Source organism: Girardinichthys multiradiatus, chromosome 8, assembly GCF_021462225.1.
Source record: "Girardinichthys multiradiatus isolate DD_20200921_A chromosome 8, DD_fGirMul_XY1, whole genome shotgun sequence".
Taxonomy (NCBI): domain Eukaryota; kingdom Metazoa; phylum Chordata; class Actinopteri; order Cyprinodontiformes; family Goodeidae; genus Girardinichthys; species Girardinichthys multiradiatus.
The window spans coordinates 5,478,429-5,501,022 of NC_061801.1; the positions used below are offsets into that span (position 1 = coordinate 5,478,429).

Below are 22,594 nucleotides of genomic sequence, written 5' to 3' on the forward strand. Positions count from 1 at the left end.
GATACCAGTTTAGTACAGTCACATCAGCACACGTGAAGCTCTAATAGAGTCCAGCTTAAATCGCTCCATCTAGTTAAAGCTGACTGTCTCCTACAAGTAGGGACAGGTTGGTTTAAAATCCAATGGCTGCCTCTAAAGAAAAGCATGCAAGCATCTTTGCTTTGCATCAATATGGTCTCATGTTACAAAACAGCTGTTCATAGTACTGCAACTGAAAGAACCGTTTCTGTTGATAATAGAGGACTATAAGGTGAGTTTTTACTTTCAGGGAAGAAGGCTTCAAGGAACAATAGAACTGTCTCCTATAGTGGAATGCTCTAAAGCATTAGGACTTTGTATAAACCTAACTTCCTTCTCTGTATCAAAGCTAAATGTGTTGAGTTGTTTTCTGCAGAAAATATATAAGCAACTACGTCTCTACAGAAGCCTAGCTGTTTCACTGATACACTAAGTGACTAAAGTCACTAAACATGCACTGAAATCTTAAGATGAATGACAAACAAAAATGACATATTCATCAACACAAATAAAAGCTTTATTATGGTAAAAGAAACAATGGCTTCATATAAAACTTTGTCAGCTTTTATAACTACAGTACATACCTCTGTTATGTACTGTAGTTATTTAGTAATAATTGTGTTATTCACCACCCACACAGACTAAGTTGAACTGTATTTGACAGTTACTGACAACAGATTAAACAGCTATTTATAAAACAGGCTGTAGCTGAGTGTGTTGATGGGTCTTTTCTCCTCCATCTCCAGACCACAATAGTCTCCTCAGGTCAGTCACATTCCTCACCCTCCCTTCAATGATTTTACTCTCAGAAGTCATCATCATCACAAATGTCCAGATATACGTCGAAGGCCTCTCGGTTGCAGTTTCCATCCGGTGTGAACACGTACTTGTGGAAGGTCCCGTCTACACAGATGGCTGCAGAAAACGTTTCAGAGAAGTTGATTTACAGGCAGCACAATAAGGTCAGGACATACACCACAGTGATATTCAAAGCTACTTCTTTAATTGGAGAAATCTAGGTTTATTTAGGTAGCACCATAAATAAAGTTACAACAATTGGCCTCTTTTTCTTGTGGAAGAGGACTTGCTTACCTCTTTAGCAAGAAGCGACTGATCTACCTCTAAAAGCCTTTAAAGATAACTGCAGCAGCTTACAGCACCCTCTATCAATCAGACAAGCTGAACCTAAAGTGCTCCAGGTTAGAAGTATTTGTATAGATAAGATCCTGCTGACAAAGATTATGTCTCCTAAATACAATACTGGTACATCTTCATCATCGTTGTTTACTTAACTGCACCAGAAAAGCAGGACAAAAAGAGTGCAGTCACAAAATATGGGAAAAAAAATTGTAATGTGTCAGATGTGTTTGATTTTTACACTTGTGCAGGTTAATAACTGGAACTTTTAGACAACTTCATTAAGGCTTTGGTGTGAGATATATATATATATATCACATCACAAATCCTAACTTTCACACTTTAGATAACATTAAAATATTAGTAAGAAAATCCAAATTCAATTCATGGGAAGTTTTAATATTAAAACGTATAAAGGAGCAGGAATTAATGTTTTTGCAGACAAGCATCAAGTCAATGACTTTTATTGAGCTACATTCTAGCTTCTCTGCATCATTTAACACGAGGGAAAAGCAAACTGAACAGATAATAGAAACCATGTAATTTAACAAGGATCCTCACCAATGACTGAGTTCACATTCTTAGAAGTGTTTTTTCCAAAAGCACAGATGCAGGCACACTCAGCAGGCACTGTGAAGCTGGCCAGTGACCACTGGCTGTCCACGTACTGACCAATCACAGGCCCAACCTTCCCAACACGCGCTAGACTGCAGGAAGAAAGGCATGCTCAGCTCATTGTAGCAGACAGTGGGTGTAAAAGAAGGACATCAGCAAGGGGTGATCTTACGCTGAGCGTCGGTTGAGTTTGGTGTCCTTCAGAGCAAAGATGTGGACAGTACCTTTGTCGCTGGAGGCACACAAGAAGGACGAGTCGTGACTGAAGTTGATGCTGGAAGAAAGAGAAACATGAGTTATAGTTACCAGCATTTATGTCTCTGTACAATGCTTCTAGCTAGTTGGTCATAAAATTACATTTAACGCAGAGTTATTACTTTTTCGATAATTGTTTTACAAGCTAAAGAAATGCTATTTCAAGTTTCTAGTGTTCTAATTTATTATATTTTTGTGTTCTAAATTCATGGCAGAAAACTTGTGCTTCACATCACCCTGAACACACCATCTCCAATGTGAAAAGTAGTGGCAGCATCATGCTGTGGGGATGATTTTCTTCTACTGGGACGAGAAAGCTGGTCAGAGTTGATGGGAAGATGGGTGAAGCTAAATACAGAGCAGGAAAACCTATTAAAGGCTCAAGATTACTTAAGAATGAGATGGAGGTTCACCGTCCAGCGGAACAGCGACCCTCAACATACAGCCAGAGCAACAATGGACCGTTTTAAATCAAAGTGTTTTAATGTGTTAGAATGGTCCAGATCAAACAAACACAAGCCCAGTATTCTCATTACAACAGGTTTCTAATTAGGTTCACATTCACACTGCTGGTCCGGTCCAGGGAACGGTAAAGTGAGGGAATATATACCTTCAGCTGGCCCAGTTTTCTTTCACACAGATTTTTTAGACAGGACCAAAAAAAGTCATGCAGTTCGGGGGCAGTACTGCACTGATCAAGAAGGAAAAAAATATGAAGAAAAAAGTCTGTCTCATCTGGGTTTCTGTTGCTACTTTGCTGCTCATATGTAGTTGTGCGCCTGCACCTTTTCACTACTCCATGTAGCTCCATAAGACCTTTTGAAACTCTTTCGGATTTGCGCTCTTCCTTGGTTTTTCCTCTACTTCTTCTATTTATACTTAAATGTACTGCTGTTACAGAACCCCTCCAGGGTCCACGTAAACCATGCAGTGACTGGTAGTTGTAACCCAGGACAGGGTACAGTTCTCTGGTACTTTTTCAGAGTCTGCGATGGGTTCACACCAGCGTGATCCGCTCCAGAAACCGGACTCTGGCCTGGTACAAAGCGCTCCAAATGTTTGAATGGTGTGAAAGCACCATAAATACAACCTGAAGGCCAGGACCAAATACCCGAACTATGGCCAGATTTGACTCAAATCAGGTTTGACCTTATGTGTGTTGCAGCCATGACTGGGTGAACAGTAAGTACCAGTAGAGGGTGGCCGGGTCAGTCCCTCTGCGCAGCTCCACCAGTTTGTCTCTGGTTGTGGTGTCGAATAGCCGGATGAGGGTTCCTTTGCGGGATGCTGAAGCGGCGACGCTGCCGGGCTGGTTCAATGCCACACAGGCAATCTCGCTCTGGTGGGCGTTGATGGTAAACGGTGCGGACGATGTGCCAGGTTTGGTGTTGGACAAGTCCTGGCAGACAAAAAACACGCTGGTTTGTTAGTCACACAACTGAGGCAGACACGCACATCCTTCCATTCATTTGTAACTTACGACCAACTGCAGGCTGCCGCATTTATGACCTGGAAATACCAACAGCTGCTTCTCCAGACTGGGACACAGATCACAAATACCTGAAAGAAACAGAACCAACATTGTAAAAAGTAACAGTATGAGGTAAGACAAAGAAATATAGCAGACGAAGACAGAGTTATCACCTTTGGGGTTGTCTCTGGTGTCAAATTCAAAAAGTTTGCCAGGGTTGTCTGGAAAACTGTACACAAAGATCTTGTTCTTCAACACGATGATGATCCTACAACAACAGACAATCTAATGATTACGGTGTGGCTGTAATCCATGCAGCTGCACAGGGACACATAACAGAGGAGGCCCATGGTGAGAGGAAACTCACTTGTCATGCCTCATGCGTACAGCTAGGACAGGTTTGGTGAAGGTGAACTCCAGCACCAGCTGATCTTTGGGCTCTCGGGACTCTCGAGCATCATCCCAGATCAGAACTTCAAGAAGATTCGTTTGTTATATTCACAAGGAGATAGGTAAGATAAAAAAAATCAAAGTAATGTTTCAGAATCCAAACTCCATGAAGAATTCAAAGAATAAACTAAATATCTATACCAGGTACCAACTGAATAAGAACAAGTCAGGCTGGAGAAAAACATACCGGATATTTCTGAGAATTTAGGATTGACTCCACCTCCAACCAAGGCCAGCAGGTTGGAGCGATGCAGCATGGAGCACAGGGCCACACTTCCCACCTGCTCATGATCTGCAGCAACACAATTAAACAGGCTCCATTCATGATAGATACATCTTAAAAACAAATCACTTGATACAAACAGAAGTGCACCTATATACAGTATGAGTACAGTTCTTGTGACAAAAAACACAGGTCTTCTTCTCACAGGTAAACACATGAACACACAAGCAACCTTAGAATTCCTCCCGGCCTCATGACCTGAGCTGGAAACTGTCTATTTCCAGTCACCTATAGGCCAGGGGGTTGGCTCTTCACTAATATAAATTTGAAGAAATAGTTACAGTTTAACAACATTAATCAGATCAACTGGTTGCAGGCAGGCAATCAACTACCTCAGGTAGGACTCACCAAGGTGGCCCTTCTCCATCAGTGGCTCCACGTTGTAGATTTTCACCCCGGTCTCCATTGCGCAGCAGAAACAGCCTGTTAATGATTAACAGTTCAAGCTTGTTTTGTTTATTAGTTCTGCGGATTATCTGTCAGGAACTCCTCCAGCTTTTTATGCTGGGGATCCTCCAGTTTTTCACAATGTACTTCAGAGGCAAACAGTTTGACCTTTACAAAAGGTAAAGAGGGTCACAAATGAGCAACTTTTCACATAACACCAGCTTGTTTGGGGTGGGGGGGACAAACCCGCGTCAGCTGCGTTGAGGACTGAAGCCCCTGATCATGCCCCGCCGCCACCACCGTGCCTCTAAGTAAAGATCTTTGGGGTTTTTTTTCAGCTCAACATTTTATTTACCTTTTTTTTTTTTTTTTACAGAAAGTACATTTGACCCAGTGATTCTGTGTTTATGTCTCATTTCTGGACAAAGACGGAAGGATCTATTGCCATTGTCATGACAAATTTAACCTCCGACTTTCATCTGACAGATGTGGCTCAGGGTTTCAATGTTTCGACTGCATCTCTTACCTCGACGAAGACTTTATTACAGCTATTGCTTCCTCTTCCACTTTATGTACCCTTTTTTTTCCCTTTTCCACAGAAAGTACTCCTGGCCCAAAGCATCTGTGTGTGTTTTCGTATTTGCCCTTTCAATCACCCGCCCATTGCAGCACATAGGTTCTGTTCCGCAATCAGCTGGCCTTCTATAGGTAGATAACATTCAGCATTATATAGTCTGTTAATATATTTTTCGTTCATTCGGAACTGTATGTTCTTGACTCTGAAAGTGTTGATGTGTTTTGAATAGAATTTGGACCTATACAGCTGGATAAATCTGGTCCGTTTGTCTTGTAAGATGCTTGGAGACATTTTAAAGTTGGTGCTTTCTAAATAAAAATGAACAGAATAAACTGAAAGGCTATCTAACAAAATATTATGGGACAAGAAATGAGAGGCAAACAAATACAAATCTAGTCCGTGGTGATAAGGGGGGTAATTGTGATTTATTCCTCATGTTTGCCAGTGTTGTGCCATAAAGTGATGGTCTGCCAAAAATTGACTGGGTGCGTCCCCGCGGAGGAGCGACAGCAGCTTGCTGCAGGAGTGCACCCAGCCTGTCGAGTGTTTGGTTTAGAGAGTTCTTTCTCTGTCGTTTAACACCTATAAAACAGTTATATTTATATGGCACAGGCTACAGTAAAGATTTTCTTTTCTTTTTTGGAAAAAATAAAGAACAATGAAACCTTTGCCAAATTTCAAGATTACCTACTGTGTTCTACTCAGAGGAATTAAACTTTACAGATCTCTCTGAAGCCATTAATTCCCAGCGGGGCAAAAATTCATGTTATTCTCTGCTAAAAATTGATTGTGACCAATATTTCCTGACCTCTGACATGCAATTTCTGCACAATATGATTGTTTCACTCTGAAGAATTACCTTTTACTGATCTCACTGAGCACAGCCCCTTCCAAACTGGCTTATTCCATGACCCATGGAATAGGATTTCTGTATAAAATTGCTTTACTTCATTCAAGTGGATCATATTTAACAGATCTTGCCGAGCACAGAACCCCCCACATGGACAAAATAGGACCATTTCCCTTGCCAAAAACTGATCATAGCTTGTTCCACGACCCATGAAATGTAATTTCTGACACTTTATGGCACAACACCTGACCAAATAGGAACGACAAACCAGATTTTCATCTTCAGAATGTTGGGTTCTTAATCAGTCCGTCGGATTATCTCTCCAAACCCAGAGAGACCTAAACGCAAAACAACCAGCATGCCGGGCCTGTGGACCTCTACGGCTTTTCTTTTATTCTGCTCTCCTACTGAAACAATCCCAGGAGGTGTGGTAGTTGGGTTTTACAAACATGATCTTAAAATGTCTTTAATGTCAGTTATAATAAACTTTGTTAAAGTAAATGGGGCCCAATGTGAAGCTTACTTTGGTCTTGGTTGAACTGCAGGCTGTTGACTCCTCTCTGCTGAGACATGGCTGCCGTAAACCTTCGTTACCGAGCCGCAAAGCTCCGAACTGTGGTTTTATTTACAACCGGAGAACAAACTGGACCAGAAGACACAGAAACCGCGACAGTCTTCAACTTCCAGGCGACATGTAAAGAAACAGCCGCAGTCTCTGCGTCGTCAACATCGGCTTCTGCGACGTAAACAAAAACAAACTGGTTTTCTTCCTCTTCCGTAGTTGGCGCTTTTTGGGCCATCGCTGCCACCAAGTGGTCTGGAGTACGCCAGTTTTCAAAAGATTTTTTTTAGTTACGCTCCTTTTATGGAAGCCCATTTCCGCCACTGGTGAACGCAATTATGACTTACCCATCTAATAATTATGAAATAGTCAAGTCATAATTATGAGATACAAGTTTGTTTTCATTAGAGAGGCAGAAATGTGCTTCCATAACTTAGATGTTGCAACAAAAATCTTTTAGGTCAAAATAGTCTAATTTTCTGATAAAACATCAAAAGACTGATGTACTGTATCATACGAGTTCTTAAACGTTTTATTAGCAACAATTCTAATTATTTACTATTAGTTTCTTAAACTCACTGATGTACTGTTGTAGAATTAGCTGGCAACTCCTTCACACATCTTGAATTTTTGGCCAGTGGGGAGAGACAACCCTAAAATGACCTGTTTCGCCACATATTCAGTGTGATGCGTTGACTATGGATGTGGAACCCTTGTGAGAAAAACCCTAAGTGGAGTTCATTAAGAGATATTCTCAGTCACAGCATGATGAGCTCATCAAAACACTAAAAATTAGAATTATTGTAACCATATCAATATTCTAAATCATTTTAAGAATAAATTCCTAATCAGTTATGGAATGTAAATTCCTATCATGACATTTCTAGTCACAGCTACATGATGCCCACCGTGGGTCAGAAATTCTGACCCATTATCCATCTCCATGCCTAAGCTGGGTGCCTAGCTCTGAAAACCATAGACTTTCTGCATGCTGCAATTAGAACAAAAACAAACAAAAAAACATTTCTGGTTTGAATTCAAAACTTGTTTAAAAATAATAAGTTTAGGAAAAGATGAAGAGATTTACACACTGGAAACGGTTTCAACAGCACCAGTATGGATGGAAAGGCATACACACGACATCTATTGAGGTAAACCACTTGTGATGAAGGTTACTACATCTACATACAGACATGCACTTGAATTTAGGAGGGAAATTATATTTTAGTTCATCTGACCAAAAATTAGTAACACAACAGGGAGAAAATTCCACTATCCCCTTTTTTGGAGCAAATCTGCCCCGACAGAAAAAGGCAACCAAACCCACCATCAATGCTTGCCAAAGCTGTCAGGACTACATGCATGAACAAAACAAAATAAATACATTCAAATTCAGGTTGCAATTGTTTTTTATTTTGAATTAAGAAAAAGGCAATTAAGATCAGTTAAGGTTCTGTACTCTGCTGGTGTCACCACCCCCTCTGATGGTTTAGTTCAGGTGCTCCAGGAGGCAAGAGGAGAAAAAAGGTCATTCAGCTTTTCGCTGTGGTATTTGATATTATAGAATCTAGGGAAAAAAACAAAACTGTCAGTTTTCAGTCCAACAGTACATCCTACAAACCTTTTGCCACTCCACAGGCTAAATTAAACTCTGAACATGTGAACAAAGAAAAAACACATACAAGAGACAACAGGTTATATTCAATGCTTTCTCAAAACATTTGTTGATTTTACAGCTTCAAAATAAGATTTAAAAAAGCAAATGTTTCTGTATGCTGGCTCATCAATAGGTCCACTATCCTGTTGTAGAAACCATACTTCTACAATCCTTTTAAACTAGCTGAAACACAAGCTGAAAGTATTACCGACAAACCTCTGTTTATCTCATAAATCCACCATATGTCCAACAAGTACCTAAAAGGAGTTACATGCACCAATGTCTGAATGTTTTAATGGTTTGTGTTTTGTTGAGGTGACACCATCCTTCAATCAAAGTCATTGGAAACAGTCATTCATACCCTTTAAAACTATACCCAAATTAATAGGACCATAATTCACCTCAATAGCAGGTAAACAATGGTACATACCACAGTTGTAGAGAAGTATAACCTTTTTTATGTCTGTCTTCGCCAGTCTATCTCTCTGTCCCATGTCCTTTACGTCTTTCTTTGGGATGATGGTGGGCTCTCCGTTTGAGGAAAAAAAGCCCCTGACAGGAATGAATAATCAGTATCAGCCCTACTGTCCAAGATTGTGTGCACAAACAAGACTCTGACATACAGACATTAAGTACAAATACAGGGGTTGGACAATGAAACAAACACCTGGTTTTAGACCACAATAATTTATTAGTATGGTGTAGGGCCTCCTTTTGTGGCCAATACAGCGTCAATTCGTCTTGGGAATGACATATACAAGTCCTGCACAGTGGTCAGAGGGATTTTAAGCCATTCTTCTTGCAGGATAGTGGCCAGGTCACTACGTGATACTGGTGGAGGAAAACGTTTCCTGACTCGCTCCTCCAAAACACCCCAAAGTGGCTCAATGATATTTAGATCTGGTGACTGTGCAGGCCATGGGAGATGTTCAACTTCACTTTCATGTTCATCAAACCTATCTTTCACCAGTCTTGCTGTGTGTATTGGTGCATCGTCATCCTGATACACGGCACCGCCTTCAGGATACAATGTTTGAACCATTGGATGTACATGGTCCTCAAGAATGGTTTGGTAGTCCTTGGCAGTGACGCGACCATCTAGCACAAGTATTGGGCCAAGGGAATGCCATGATATGGCAGCCCAAACCATCACTGATCCACCCCCATGCTTCACTCTAGGCATGTAACAGTCTGGGTGGTATGCTTCTTTGGGGCTTCTCCACACCGTAACTCTCCTGGATGTGGGGAAAACAGTAAAGGTGGACTCATCAGAAAACAATACATGTTTCACATTGTCCACAGCCCAAGATCTGCGACCTTGCACCATTGAAACCGACTTTTGTCATTGGCATGAGTGACCAAAGGTTTGGCTATAGCAGCCTGGCCTTGTATATTGACCCTATGGAGCTCCCGATGGACAGTTCTGGTGGAAACAGGAGAGTTGAGTTGCACATTTAATTCTGCCATGATTTGGGCAGCTGTGGTTTTATGTTTTTTGGATACAATCCGGGTTAGCACCCGAACATCCCTTTCAGACAGCTTCCTCTTGTGTCCACGGTTAATCCTGTTGGATGTGGTTCGTCCTTCTTGGTGGTATGCTGACATTACCCTGGATACCGTGGCTCTTGATACATCACAAAGACTTGCTGTCCTGGTCACAGATGCGCCAGCAAGACGTGCACCAACAATTTGTCCTCTTTTGAACTTTGGCATGTCACCCATAATGTTGTGTGCATTTCAATATTTTGAGCAAAACTGTGCTCTTACCCTGCTAATTGAACCTTCACACTCTGCTCTTATTGGTGCAATGTGCAATCAATGAAGACTGGCTACCAGGCTGGTCCAATTTAGCCATGATACCTCCCACACTAAAATGACAGGTCTTTCAGTTTCATTGTCCAACCCCTGTATATACATATATAAAAACTTAGAAGACATAAAATAAAGAATAAAATGAATATGTTCATGCATCCATAGAATTTTTACAGAGAAAAGAAAATTGTACCAAATAAGCATTTTTTTTCCACTACCTTACCGTCCATAGTGCATTATCGAAGTGTAGTCATATGGAATATTAAATGTTTGCCCATCAAGCTTTCTGAAGTTTTTCTCCATCCCTGAAACATATTTGAACCAACTTTATACACATCAAAAATTGAATTCTAAGCCACACAATCCTTTAAAACCAGCAGTAGTTTACGAGGTAAAAAGAAAATTTAATTCCATGCTGGCCTAAAGTGGACTTGAATCCATGATCTAACTTATCAAAATGTACAATCACAGTAAAAGTTTCTAAAACTACTCATCCCAACTGTACTAGACAAAGATCCCACTCCAAAAATGGAACAGTTGTCCCAAAGGTAAAGCACATCCTTGATCCTTTCATAGCTGGTGCCATTACCTTCCCTAATAAAGCAGGCATTTTGACAGTTTGCTGTTCTGGAGCATATGGGTATGTTTTACCAATGCCAAGAAAATACATCCATGATGACCAGAATAATTGCTTCGTTGGAAGGAAATTTTCAACTTTTTTTTTAATTGAGAAAGATTCAAAAGTTACTTTAGGTTAGATTTAAATTATTTTCAAACTTAGAAAAAACAGTTTGTCACGATACAAAAAAATCTGAGAAGTTACCTGGGATGATATTACTCTGGACAACATTGATAAACTTGTCCCGGTCCAACCTGGTGTGTTCATGTTGGAACCCAAGAGTGTGAAGGATCTCATGAGCAATGTTGCCCACACTGCAAGATGGTGCAACATACACATGCTGCTGGCCCCCGATGAAGCCCACGTGTGAAGCACAACTAAGGGGAGACAGATGAGGCACATTCAGACAGAATCAGAGAGTTCATTGGAGAAAATCATCTGAATCTGAACCCAAACCTCCCCTTTGTAGCCAGAGTATGTGTTTTATTGGTGGTCTAACCGGGTTAAATGAAATGCCAGAAACCTGGCTGAAAATTCTACATACCCATTGCCAGTCTGGAAGAGCACATAGTTTTTCTCAGAGGGGTTTCGTCTGTGGAAAGTTATACAGGTATGTTCAGACACCATCTTCATGGCAGCAATGATATGGTTCATTCTATGGTCTTTAAAAAAACAAAAAAAAAAACTCAGTTATGTTAAACAAAGCTTTGTGATTGGTGCTCCCCGATTTATTCTGCTGATGCAAGGCACCTACTTATATCTGGTTGGACATCATATGGCAAGTCTGTGGTTGGCCAAAAAGGTCCCACTGCGTTCCTGTCCTTCTGCAAAGCAAATGTGGGTTATAAGTGTAGGTGTCCAGCTGACAACGTTGTCTTAAAATTCTTTTGCCAGCAAGAGTAGATAGCTGGGTCTAAAACACATTTTCATCCATTTTCTATACCCGCTTTTTCCTACTCTGAATCACCGGGGGGGCTGGCACCCATCTCTGGCAGTCAGTGGCCAAGGCAGGGTACACAGAGGACAGGTCACCAGTCCATCACATAGGACAAACTAGACAAAACCATTCATGTAGACTCTAAAATCCAAAGGCAATGTAGAATTAAGCCAATATGCATTTTGTGTGACATTGGGAATTGCTGCTTGGGTTTTGCGTATCTTACCCAAAATTCAACATTCAAATGTATGAAATATCTCAAGGATCCAATATTACGTCACTTGAAAGGATGACTTTTCTGGCTATTCCAAGCAGGCATGTGCCAGTTGCCAGTAACAAGGTTTAGACCTGTTTTTGAAAAGTACCCGATTCACATTGTTGGTACAGCTGAAGGTCCTCTTAATGCCAGAGAAGTGTTCAGAGTGGCCATGTTGTCCGACTGCACAAAACAGTAGCATAACCCCTTCCTCGCTTGCTGCTTAGCACAACTAGTCCGCAGGCAACGGAGTTTTCAAAAAATAAAAAATAAATTTAAAATAATTTCCTTTCACCTACCCAAAACAAATTAATGTGACTGCTTGGAGAAATTTCCAGATGTGAAAAGCATAGACATTCACTGGCATGGAAACTAAAGCAGCACCTCTCATTTTTATAAACATATCTTTTCATGGAACAATGAAGATATGACACTTTGATACAATTAGGTCAGGGTACAGCTTGTATAACAGTGTAAATTGCTGTTCCCTCAAAATAACTCAACACAGCCAATAATGTCTAAGCCACTGGCAATAAAAGTGAGTATAGCCCTAAGTGAAAATGTCCAAATTGTGCCATAAGTGTCAATGTTTTATGTAGCCACCATTATTTTTCAGCACTGCTTTATCTCTGCTGGGCATGAAATTCACTGGTGCTTCAGAGGTTGCCACTGTAATCCTCTTCCACTCTTCTATGAAAACATCATGGAGCTGGTGGATGTTAGAGATCTTCACTCCTCCACCTTTCGTTTGAAGACGCCCCACAGATTCTCAATGGGACTAAGGCCTGGAGACTTGCTTGCCAGACCAGCACCTTTACCCTCAGTTTCTTTAACAAGGCAGTGGTCATTTAGGGTCATTATGTTGGAATACTGCCCTGCGACATTTAAACCACTGTATGGTCTTGGCCACTGTGCGGCAGCTTAGTTTCAGGGTGTTGGCAATCTTCTTCTAGCCTAGATCATCTTTATGTATAGCTACAATTATTTTCAGATCTTCAGAGAGTTCTTTGCTGTGAGGTGCCATGTTGAACTTCCTGTGACCCATATGACAGAGAGAGCGATAACACCAAATTTACACACCTGCTCCTCATTCACACCCTAGACACCAACAAGTTGTATGATACTGTGAAAATGGCCAATTAGGCACAAGTTGGACATTTTCACCTAGGGTTGTACTCACTTTTGTTGCCAACAGTTTAAACATTAATGACTGTCAAGTTACTTTGAGGGGACATCAATTTTACACTGTTATGCAAGTTGTACAATGATTCCTTTACATTGTTTCAAAGTTTCATATCTTCATTGTTGTCTCAAATAGATAGAATATACTTGTATACAAATGTGAGGGTTGGACTCACCTTCATGGGATACTGTATAACTCTTAAGGTTAAGCTGTTTTAAAGATTACAGTTGGTAGACCACATCTCTGTTCAGCAGCAGAGTGCAGCCTGGCTACCCAGGTAGCTAGCCTAACTAATCAGTCAGCTCATATTAGCTCGTTATACTGCAAGAGGAGAACTTTTATATGTATACTTTGCTCAATAAGCACTTAAAAATGGTAAGCTGAAATTCTATAGACCAAATTAAATGTATTTTAGACTATTACTGCTGTGTTATTTCAGCAGCAGGAAGGATAATTGTTGCTTTTGTTTTGACTAATGACAATTGGCTCATGTTCTACATTTGGTTCATATCTTGGCTTTATTAGGCCCGAGCAGGAAGGCCTGCAAAGGCCTATTGTAATTGCTCCGTTTCTAATTATTATTCTGGCGACAAATTAATTGCCTTTTTGGGGGCCTAAACATATACAAAAACTCAAACTTTTCCCAAAATTGTCCCCCTAGTGAAATATAAGGTTTTTAATGAAATTGGAAATGGGTGTGGCCAAAGGGCTCTATAGCGCCCCCTAAAGTGAGATAGGCCAACTGGTAAGTCCTAGAGAGTTGAAATTTGGTACATAGCTAGATCTCCCCAAATCATGAAAAAAAGTCTCTTGGGGGTATGCCCTAAAACTAACAGGAGGTTGGCCATTTTGGGTCAAAGGGTAATTTTTGGACGTTTTTCACTCTTCATACATGTCGAACTTTAACGAAATCCTCCTAGGGATTTTGAGCTACCGGCTTCATATTTGGTCAGTATGTAGTTAAGGCAAAGGGGATTAAAAGTTATCAAAATTGTGACTTTTTGAGCATGTTGAAGGGGCGGGACAAGGCCTCAAAGTTAGCCTCCTGGCCGCAAATTTTGAACAGCAATAACTTTCACATAAATTAGCTGAAATACACCAAACATGAATTATTGATCCCTCTCAGGTCACCAACAATTCTATCTGTTCAAATGATGATATCATGAAAGCCACGCCCCCTGACAACAGGAAGTCAATTTTTTCCACTTAGAAAGGTGCCTCTCTGACCCTCTTGACCCAATCAACTTGAAACAGTGTCAGAAGACAGATAACTAGATGGTCTAACTTCATTTGAAGCACAGTGACTTTTCATAAAAGGGTGTGGCCGTGGTGGCACGGCAAAGTGTGATGTCATGCCATGGCCATACGTTTGGCTTTAATTTCCACATACATCATCTGATCTGCACCAAATTCAATGTGATTGATCCTAGTCCAGTCCCCAACAGAGATCTGATGACATATTTGGTGCGCGTGGCCTAATTCGTCCACTAGAACATTTTTTAAAAATCAGCCCCAAGCCATGCGTTGACCGAGGAATCTGAAATTTGGTACAGATATATAACTTCTGAGGACCTACAAAAAAGTCTCTTGGAGTGTTGATCCAAACCAAACAGGAAGTCGGCCATTTTGGATTGAAGTTGCCATTTTGACCCCGGATTTCCCCTTTCTAGCCCGCATATTTGAGCGAACTCCTACAGTTTTTGACTTAGAGACTTCAAAATCACTCAGTATACTCTTCAGGCATTGGGGATCAAAAGTTATCAAAAGCTTTTTGATACATGAAAGCGTGTGGGTGTGGCCCTGCCTCAAAATATGACTTCTGGCCATAAAAGACGAAATTGATATAGCTCCTACAAGGAAAGTCACAGAAACCTTCTAGGATTGATCTACCTCTGGCCCTGAACAATTTTCACTGATCAGATGCTGAAATCATCGAAGCCCCGCCCCGTGAGAACAGGAAGTGTCATGTTTTCCTTTAGAGAGTCAATTTGTGATGTTCTTCACCTAATCAATGTGAAACTGTCCCAAGTAACAGATAACATGATGGTCTAAGACAGTACTGACTGGTTTAGTGTCAGGGTGTGGCAGTGGCGGCGTGGCGAATTCTGATGTGACGCCACGGCAATACGATTGGCTCTAAATTACACATGCATGGTCCGATTCACTCCAAAATAAATATGGTTGATCTTTGACAACCCCGAAACAGCTCTATTGGATTACGTTGGAATTTGGATCAACAGCACCCCCTAGGACAATTCAAGGGCTATATCTCCCTCATACATCATCAGATCCACTTGAAATGTAGTATACATGATCATGAGTTAATGGATATGTTGACACAGTCAATTGATGACATCACTTTAGCCCCGCCCACTAATAAACAAATGAGTGCAGCTTCCATCTGGAAGGTCCGATTTACTTCAAATGTTGAATGCTTCTCGCTAGACCAGAACCCTGACCGAAGATCATTTGACATGTCGCTCACAGTCCCCCTTAGTGGTGACATTTGGAAGTGAACAGTGGCCAAATTGGTGGCGTGCAGCTGATGATGCCAAGCTCCCGCTGCACAGGCCGAGTTGCGCTGAGATGCGAGGGCCTTCAATGCTGCTTGCAGCTTTTATTAATTATTATTATTATTATTATTATATTACTACTCAAAGTTACACCGTGAGCATGGTGTAACCTTGTGTAACCGGTGTAACAGTTTAAACCTAATTCCAAGTATACTTTCAACAAATCAACAAAGGCACAGCTAGTTGATGAATAGGAGGTACTAGATTAGAGTGTCATCACACCCATTTCACAACCTCCCATAGCACGTCGATTGAACTATTCTGTTTGTCAAAAGGTTGCAAAGTATGAAAGACAAACTCCATCACTGTGATGCTGTAAATAATTCAGTTATTTTCCAATGTAAAAAAACAAGAGAGTTTGTTAAGGCCAAGGAAAACCACCTAGACCAACTACTTTGAGGACATCAGGAAATGTGATGATCAATCAAACATACAGTGCCTTGTGAAAGTATTTGGCCCCCTTGAACTTTTCAACCTCTTGCCACATTTCAGGCTTCAAACATAAAGATATAAAATTCAAATTTTTTGTGAAGAATCAACAACAAGTGGGACACAATCATGAAGTGGAATGAAATTTATTGGATGTGTCAAACTTTTTAACAGATAAAAAACAAAAATAGAATCCACCTGTGTGTAATCAAGTCTCCGTATAAATGCACCTGCTTTGTGATAGTCTCCGGGTTCTGTTCAAAGCGCAGAGAGCATCATGAAGACCAAGGAACACACCAGGCAGGTCCAAGATACTGTTGTGGAGAAGTTTAAAGCCGGATTTGGAAACAAAAAGATTTCCCAAGCTTTAAACATTCCAAGGAGCACTGTGCAAGCAATCATATTGAAATAGAAGGAGTATCAGACCACTGCAAATCTACCAAGACCCGGCCGTCCCTCTAAACTTTCATCTCGAACAAGGAGAAGACCGATCAGAGATGCAGCCAAGAGGCCCATGATCACTCTGGATGAACTGCAGAGATCTATAGCTGAGGTGGGAGAGTCTGTCCATAGGACAACAATCAGTCATACACTGCACAAATCTGGCCTTTATGGAAGAGTGGCAAGAAGAAAGCCAATTCTCAGATATCCATAAAAAGACACGTTTTAAGTTTGCCACAAGCCACCTGGAAGACACACCACACATGTGGAAGAAGGTGCTCTGGTCAGATGAAACCAAAATCGAACTGTTTGGGCACAATGCAAAACGATATGTTTGGCGTAAAAGCAACACAGCTCATCACCCTGAACACACCATCCCCACTGTCAAACATGGTGGTGGCAGCATCATGGTTTGGGTCTGCTTTTGTCAGCAGGGACAGCGAAGATGGTCAAAATTGATGGGAAGATGGATGGGGCCAAATACAAGACCATTCTGGAAGAAAACCTGTTGGAGTCTGCAAGAGACCTGAGACTGGGACGGAGATTTATCTTCCAACAAGACAATGATCCAAAACATAAAGCCAAATCTACAATGGAATGGTTCACAAATAAACGTATCTAGATGTTGGAATGGCCAAGTCAAAGTCCAGACCTGAATCCAATTGAAAATCTGTGGAAAGAGCTGAAGACTGCTGTTCACGAACGCTCTCCATCCAACCTCACTGAGCTCGAGCTGTTTTGCAAGAAAGAATGGGCAAGAATTTCAGTCTCTCAATGTGCAAAACTGATAGAGACATACCCCAAGCGACTTGCACCTGTAACTGCAGCAAAGGGTGGCGCTACAAAGTATTAACGCAAGGCGGCCAAATAATATTGCACGCCCCACTTTTCAATTTTTTATCTGTTAAAAAAGTTTGACACATCCAATAAATTTCATTCCACTTCACGATTGTGTCCCATTTGTTGTTGATTCTTCACAAAAAATTTGAATTTTATATCTTTATGTTTGAAGCCTCAAATGTGGCAAGGCACTGTACATTGGGAAGTATAATTACACTACTCCGCTGCAAGTTTATTTTTAGCCAAGGAAGGAATGGAGGAAAACCCGCTACTGACTGATGGGCATTGAGAAATACACAGGAAAAGGGTCATCTGTTTCCACAAAACATGAACTTGTACTATAACAAAAGCAGTGCTTTCAGTGGTAACATGACACTATATTGCCAAAACAAATTCCTCATCTGCTGCTTTGAACTTGTGTGTAGCCATGTTGGAAAAGAGAGGGGCTTCCTCAAATTGTTTGCACAAAGTCAAGAGTATGAAATTATTCAAAATCTCTTCATATACTTCAGTGTTAATAATTTCCTTCTCTGGACTGAGGGGTTGAACCCAACTCAAGAAAAACAGCCCACACCAAAGCCCTCTCTCACCAAACTTTACTCTTGACACAATGCAGTCAGGTAAGCACCCTCCTCCAGGCACCTGCCCTCAAGTCCAGTGGCAGTATGTTTTACACCACTGCATCCAATGAATTTGGTGATTTAAAGTAACTGCTTGGCTATGGAAACCCATTCCGTGAATCACTCATGAGTGAATTTGAAAATGGCATGCAGTTGGTTTGGGCAGGTGTGTCTATAGTCAATACTCACCTGCCCTACACTTTGTGCATGGTACAGTGCAGGCCCATACTACCTTAACAACATCATTAATCCAGTCATTGTGCCCCTGCATGAACAACACAGGGCTAATTTTATCTTCATGGACAACATTGCTCCAGCTCATCGAGATCGCATCATTAGGGAATGGCTGCAGGAGACTGGGGCGCCTTGAATGGAGTGGCCTCCACTTGATCCAGACCCCATTCCATAGAAAAAATATAGGATCAGCTAAAACACCATCTAGAGGCACATAAATCTGTACCCCAGAGTCTCAATGACCTGAGGGTTGCCCTTCAAGAAGAGTGAGATGCCATGTCTAAACAGACAAAAAGTCAACTTCTAAAGAGCATGAGATGTTGTCAACCTCTAGTTGATGGTCAAGGGTAAGGGTGTCTGGCTTTCGTACCAAATGTAATTACAGAAACCAGGTGCCAGGTTCTGAGCTATTAGAAAACAGTGGTAGTGGGTTTTGTTCAGCAGCATTTCAGGCAAAATTATCTGATTTATACTGGATGATTTTGAGAGGGCGTCTTAAAAGGTTGCATAAGGCTTTATACTTTACGAAAAGACACACCGCCATTGTTTATCGGTTCATTTACTTTACTGTATCCCTCAATGCAACCTAAACCTGGCTACAGGAAGGTGTTTGGCTCAAGCTTGAAGTATATACCTGGTAGCTATGTCAAATTCAGGTCAGATCACATTTACACCATAAACCAGGGGTCCCCAAATCCCAGACTCCAGTCCAAATCCACACCCAGAAAGCATTTTGTCCAGACTGCAAAGCATTTTCTAATTTACCATGTAGATAGACATTTTATTCCTGCCGGCTGCCGCGTCCAACTTTTGAAAAGGAGTGACAGGCAGCTATGTAGGACAGCGACAATCTGGTCCACCCTGTACCCCATGATTGTAGTCAGCCATATGTCAGCGGGATGAAAGGGTGTTCGCTGAGGTAGCTGAGAAATGAAAGGCCACAGATTTTAGTGTACACCGCAGAGCTAGGAAAAGCTCAAAAAGCTTGAGAGCAATTACAGAAATACTAAGGCCCACAATAGCCGGAACAGGTCAAACCAAAAGCCTTGGTGGTTCGAAATAACTGTTTGAGGACATGGTGTGCAGCAGTGAGTGTTTGTACTTGAAACTTCTCCAATTTGGTACACTCACACTGCCCAATAAGAGAGTAAAAAGGCAGAACATATGTTTTAGAGGCACAACGCAGGAAGCTGACGTCTGGAGGTGTGGCTTCACCCATAACTACAACAGTCAGTGTGTCAACAGAAACGATGGCTTTCGTGTGGACTAGAGCAAGATCGAGTGGAGCCGTATGGTGCTGGAACAGTGAATAGAAGGGAGGCATTAGGCAAAATGTTAAAAAGGAAATGGCAAAATTATAATGACCAGTCTATTATAGACTGAAATACCCAGAATTTCTAGACCATAAACTCTAGGTCTACATAAAGGGGAGTGTAGATTTATTTTTTTACACCAGTAGGCAAGACCAGATATCAAAGTCTGTACAGACAAGTATTTTGTGCTTCTGACAGCTTGCGGATTTAAAAATTGCACCTTATAACAAATCAAAACTCCAATAAGTGTTGCATGTTTTTACTCACCAACATCAGCAGGTCTCCCTCATCCAATGTATTTTGGTCAGACAGGAGCTCTGGGAAAACATTCATGCAATTTTAAATTCCTTACATTGCAATTTTGGATTAACAAAAAGAAAGTTAATCTGTAAGCCTTAAGGTACAGCTCTGAAATAGGTTTGTGTTTTGCCATTGTTCAGTCATTTGAAATACTATAGATATGCAAGATCCAAAGAGATTACTTTGAAGCGATTTAAAAACAGATGTAGCCTGTCTAATGTGCAAGGGTAGGTCATTCCACATTTTAGGAGCTGCCACAGCAAAAGCGTGATCCCCTTAACTTACATTTTGTTTTGGCCACACTAAGGAGCAACTGATCAGCTGACCTGAGAACAGAAGGATTCATGATAGTGCAGCAGCTCAGAAACATAAGGAGCAAGGCCATGAAGAGCATTAAAACCAAATAAAAGAACTTTAAAATGAATTCTGAAATGCACAGGGAGCTATGGAGCACGGCTAAAATGGGGGAAATGTGCTCACGTTTGCAAGTGCCAGATAAGAGATTTGCTGCAGCATATTGCACTCTCTGAAGCTGGGCAATAGAGGAACCACTGACCCCACATAAAGTGCATTACAGTAATCCAGCTGAGTAATAATGAAGCCATGGATTACAGTCTCAAAGTGCATCGTAAGAAGAATATTTTGGCCAACAGTCTTAAATGACAAAAGCTTGATTTGACCACTGCCCTAATCTGGCAGGCAAATTTAAGATCAGCATCCACTTAACGCCAAGGTTTGTGACAGTTCATTTCTTGTACTGGGCTAGATAACCTATCTCAATAGGGGGAGTCTTAGTGGTGCCACCAAATACCATGACCTGTCTTACTCTCATTGAACTTTAAAAAACCGAGAGCCATCCAGGCCTGTTAGCCTTCAAGAGAGTTTAGCAGTAAATGAACACTGTTTCTATCCTTCTTTTTGAGCGGAATATAAACCTGTCCATCATCAACGTAGCAGTGGAAGAGCACACCATGCTTTCTCAGTATGGAGCCAAGTGGAAGCAGATATAGGGGAAAAAAGAAGAGGGCCTAAAACCGAGCCCTGTGGCACACCACATGGTAGTGGATCAGAGGATGACACATGGTCACTGAGGCTAACACAGAAGGTTCAATTTTTCAGGTATGATCTGAACCACTCCATTGGTGTATCCCTGATGCCTACCCACTGCACTAAACGTAAGTGTAAAATTGTGTGGTCTACCACATCAAAAGCAGCAATTAAATCCAAAAGGACAAGAACCACACAGTCACTAGAATTTGTAGCTAAAAATATATTAAAAACTAAAAAAAAAAAAAAGGAGCAGATTCAGTGCTGTGTAAGGTTTTAAAACTAGAATGGAAAACCTCTAAAACATCCTGCTCTTCTAAAAAGGCCATCAACTGATCATAAACCAACTTCAGTAATTTTTTTAAATGAAGGGTAGCTTAGAAATTGGCCTATAATTGCCAAGAATTGTGGGCTCTAGAGCAGGTTTTTTAAGTGGGGGTTGAACAACAGAATGTTTTGAATTTGCAGGAACTACACCTGAGGACAAGCTGTTAACAATAGCAAGGACAAAGTTTAAAAATATTTCTGAAAAAGTGTGCCTTCTAAAATTAAAAGTTAGTATTTCAATACACTTATTTCTAATTTCTGAAAGCATTTCTACAGGTTTTCTAAAAGCAAATGAACAGTATTTTTACTGCAATTGTCAGCCTCAACATCAGATAAAAAGTAGCCTTAAGGTATCTGCAAGAAGTTTTAATATAAATTTTTTCATCCCCTCAGTTGCTAGTAATGCCTCAAAACATACGATGAACATGAAAGGTCAACACTTGAAACCATGTTTTTTTTTTTCTACCCCAAGACTGACATAAAAATAAACTTAAATGGAAACCAAACACAGTGTGGACTTACCTTCTAATGTCTCTGGATGATAGGTCAGGTTTTGTAATGTTTGGATATCAATCAAAGGCACTATGGAAAAACATCTTCATACAATCAACAGTTCAGAACTAAAGACACTGATTGAGGTAAGCTTTGATCATAATAAGGTATACCTGGTTTACCTAGGGAATTGGCATTTACAGTTACACAAAAGCAGCAGGGTATTATGTTTTTTCCCTAAAAAAAATAATAGCAGTACAGCAATAAACAGTGAGTTCTTACCATTTTCCCCATATTCAGCAAACACTAGTGCCACTAGGAAGATCAGAAGCAGCATGTTCCTCTAAAGCTTCCAGCACCACTCCCAATGTTATCACATGAAGTGAAATAAGCTGGGACCTGCAACCTTCTTCAAAAGAGCCTTAGATCCACTTCCTTTTATAGATTGAAGCAGGTACGCTCCTTTTTGGTTTGCCAGCACAAGACTCGGCTAGATGTGACAATGAGTGGCCAGGGAGGAGTTTAATTCTTCTATTGGGAGCCTCGTACTACTACAACTACTACTACTACTACCACTACTACTACTACAAGTAATACTACTAATAATAATTATTATGATGTATTGTTGGATTCACAGACTTGGTCTTTTACCTGAGAGAATTGACTGAAATGATCTTACAGACATGATAAGAGCTTTAACTCAGGATCTTGGTCCTTACTGAAACACAAGTTAACCCAATCACAGTTGTTGCATGACATTCAATCCATTATTGTGGTATATATGTTATATTATTGCTTCTAAATAAGTTGATATTTTAGAGAGTCATACTTTAGTGTTTCTAAATATTATAAAGAATTATTACAATCGGTTTGTTTTGCTAATCGAGTAACAAGGACCCTGCGACTTGC

At 40.8% G+C, this 22,594-nt stretch overlaps 2 protein-coding genes across 3 annotated transcripts; both read right to left on the reverse strand.

Annotated features, from left to right (window-relative positions):
• Positions 1-513: 513 nt before the first annotated feature.
• wdr45 (WD repeat domain 45) lies at positions 514-6,836 on the reverse strand. 2 transcript variants are annotated; one of them, XM_047371905.1, is made up of 10 exons: positions 6,567-6,836; positions 4,578-4,652; positions 4,134-4,238; positions 3,864-3,969; positions 3,670-3,764; positions 3,506-3,585; positions 3,216-3,424; positions 1,943-2,044; positions 1,717-1,862; positions 514-933 (listed from the first exon to the last, which is right to left on the reverse strand). In XM_047371905.1, the coding sequence occupies exons 1-10, from the start codon at positions 6,613-6,615 to the stop codon at positions 824-826; spliced, it is 1,077 nt and encodes a 358-aa protein (XP_047227861.1). In that variant the 5' UTR covers positions 6,616-6,836; the 3' UTR covers positions 514-823. The 2 variants fall into 2 exon arrangements, with proteins under 2 accessions (XP_047227861.1, XP_047227862.1); XM_047371906.1 differs by lacking the exon at positions 6,567-6,836 and having other exon boundaries at positions 4,562-4,624.
• Positions 6,837-7,996: 1,160 nt separating this feature from the next.
• LOC124872106 (zinc metalloproteinase nas-4) lies at positions 7,997-22,126 on the reverse strand. The gene is made up of 9 exons (XM_047371796.1): positions 21,968-22,126; positions 21,716-21,775; positions 19,787-19,836; positions 11,448-11,517; positions 11,238-11,355; positions 10,898-11,070; positions 10,298-10,379; positions 8,693-8,814; positions 7,997-8,172 (listed from the first exon to the last, which is right to left on the reverse strand). The coding sequence occupies exons 1-9, from the start codon at positions 22,020-22,022 to the stop codon at positions 8,138-8,140; spliced, it is 765 nt and encodes a 254-aa protein (XP_047227752.1). The 5' UTR covers positions 22,023-22,126; the 3' UTR covers positions 7,997-8,137.
• Positions 22,127-22,594: the final 468 nt, after the last annotated feature.

Bases quoted from the DNA above. Each gene is read 5' to 3' on its own strand.
- wdr45 (XM_047371905.1), bottom strand. From the start codon at position 6,615: ATGTCTCAGCAGAGAGGAGTCAACAGCCTGCAGTTCAACCAAGACCAA. The intron at 4,653-6,566 runs GTAAGCTTCACA...AATCATTAACAG, and splicing joins GCAGTTCAACCAAGACCAAA to GCTGTTTCTGCTGCGCAATG. The intron at 1,863-1,942 runs GTAAGATCACCC...TTCTTCCTGCAG, and splicing joins AAACTCAACCGACGCTCAGC to TCTAGCGCGTGTTGGGAAGG.
- LOC124872106 (XM_047371796.1), bottom strand. From the start codon at position 22,022: ATGCTGCTTCTGATCTTCCTAGTGGCACTAGTGTTTGCTGAATATGGG. The intron at 8,815-10,297 runs GTAAGGTAGTGG...CATTCCTGTCAG, and splicing joins TCGATAATGCACTATGGACG to GGGCTTTTTTTCCTCAAACG. The intron at 8,173-8,692 runs GTATGTACCATT...TTTTTTCCCTAG, and splicing joins TATACTTCTCTACAACTGTG to ATTCTATAATATCAAATACC.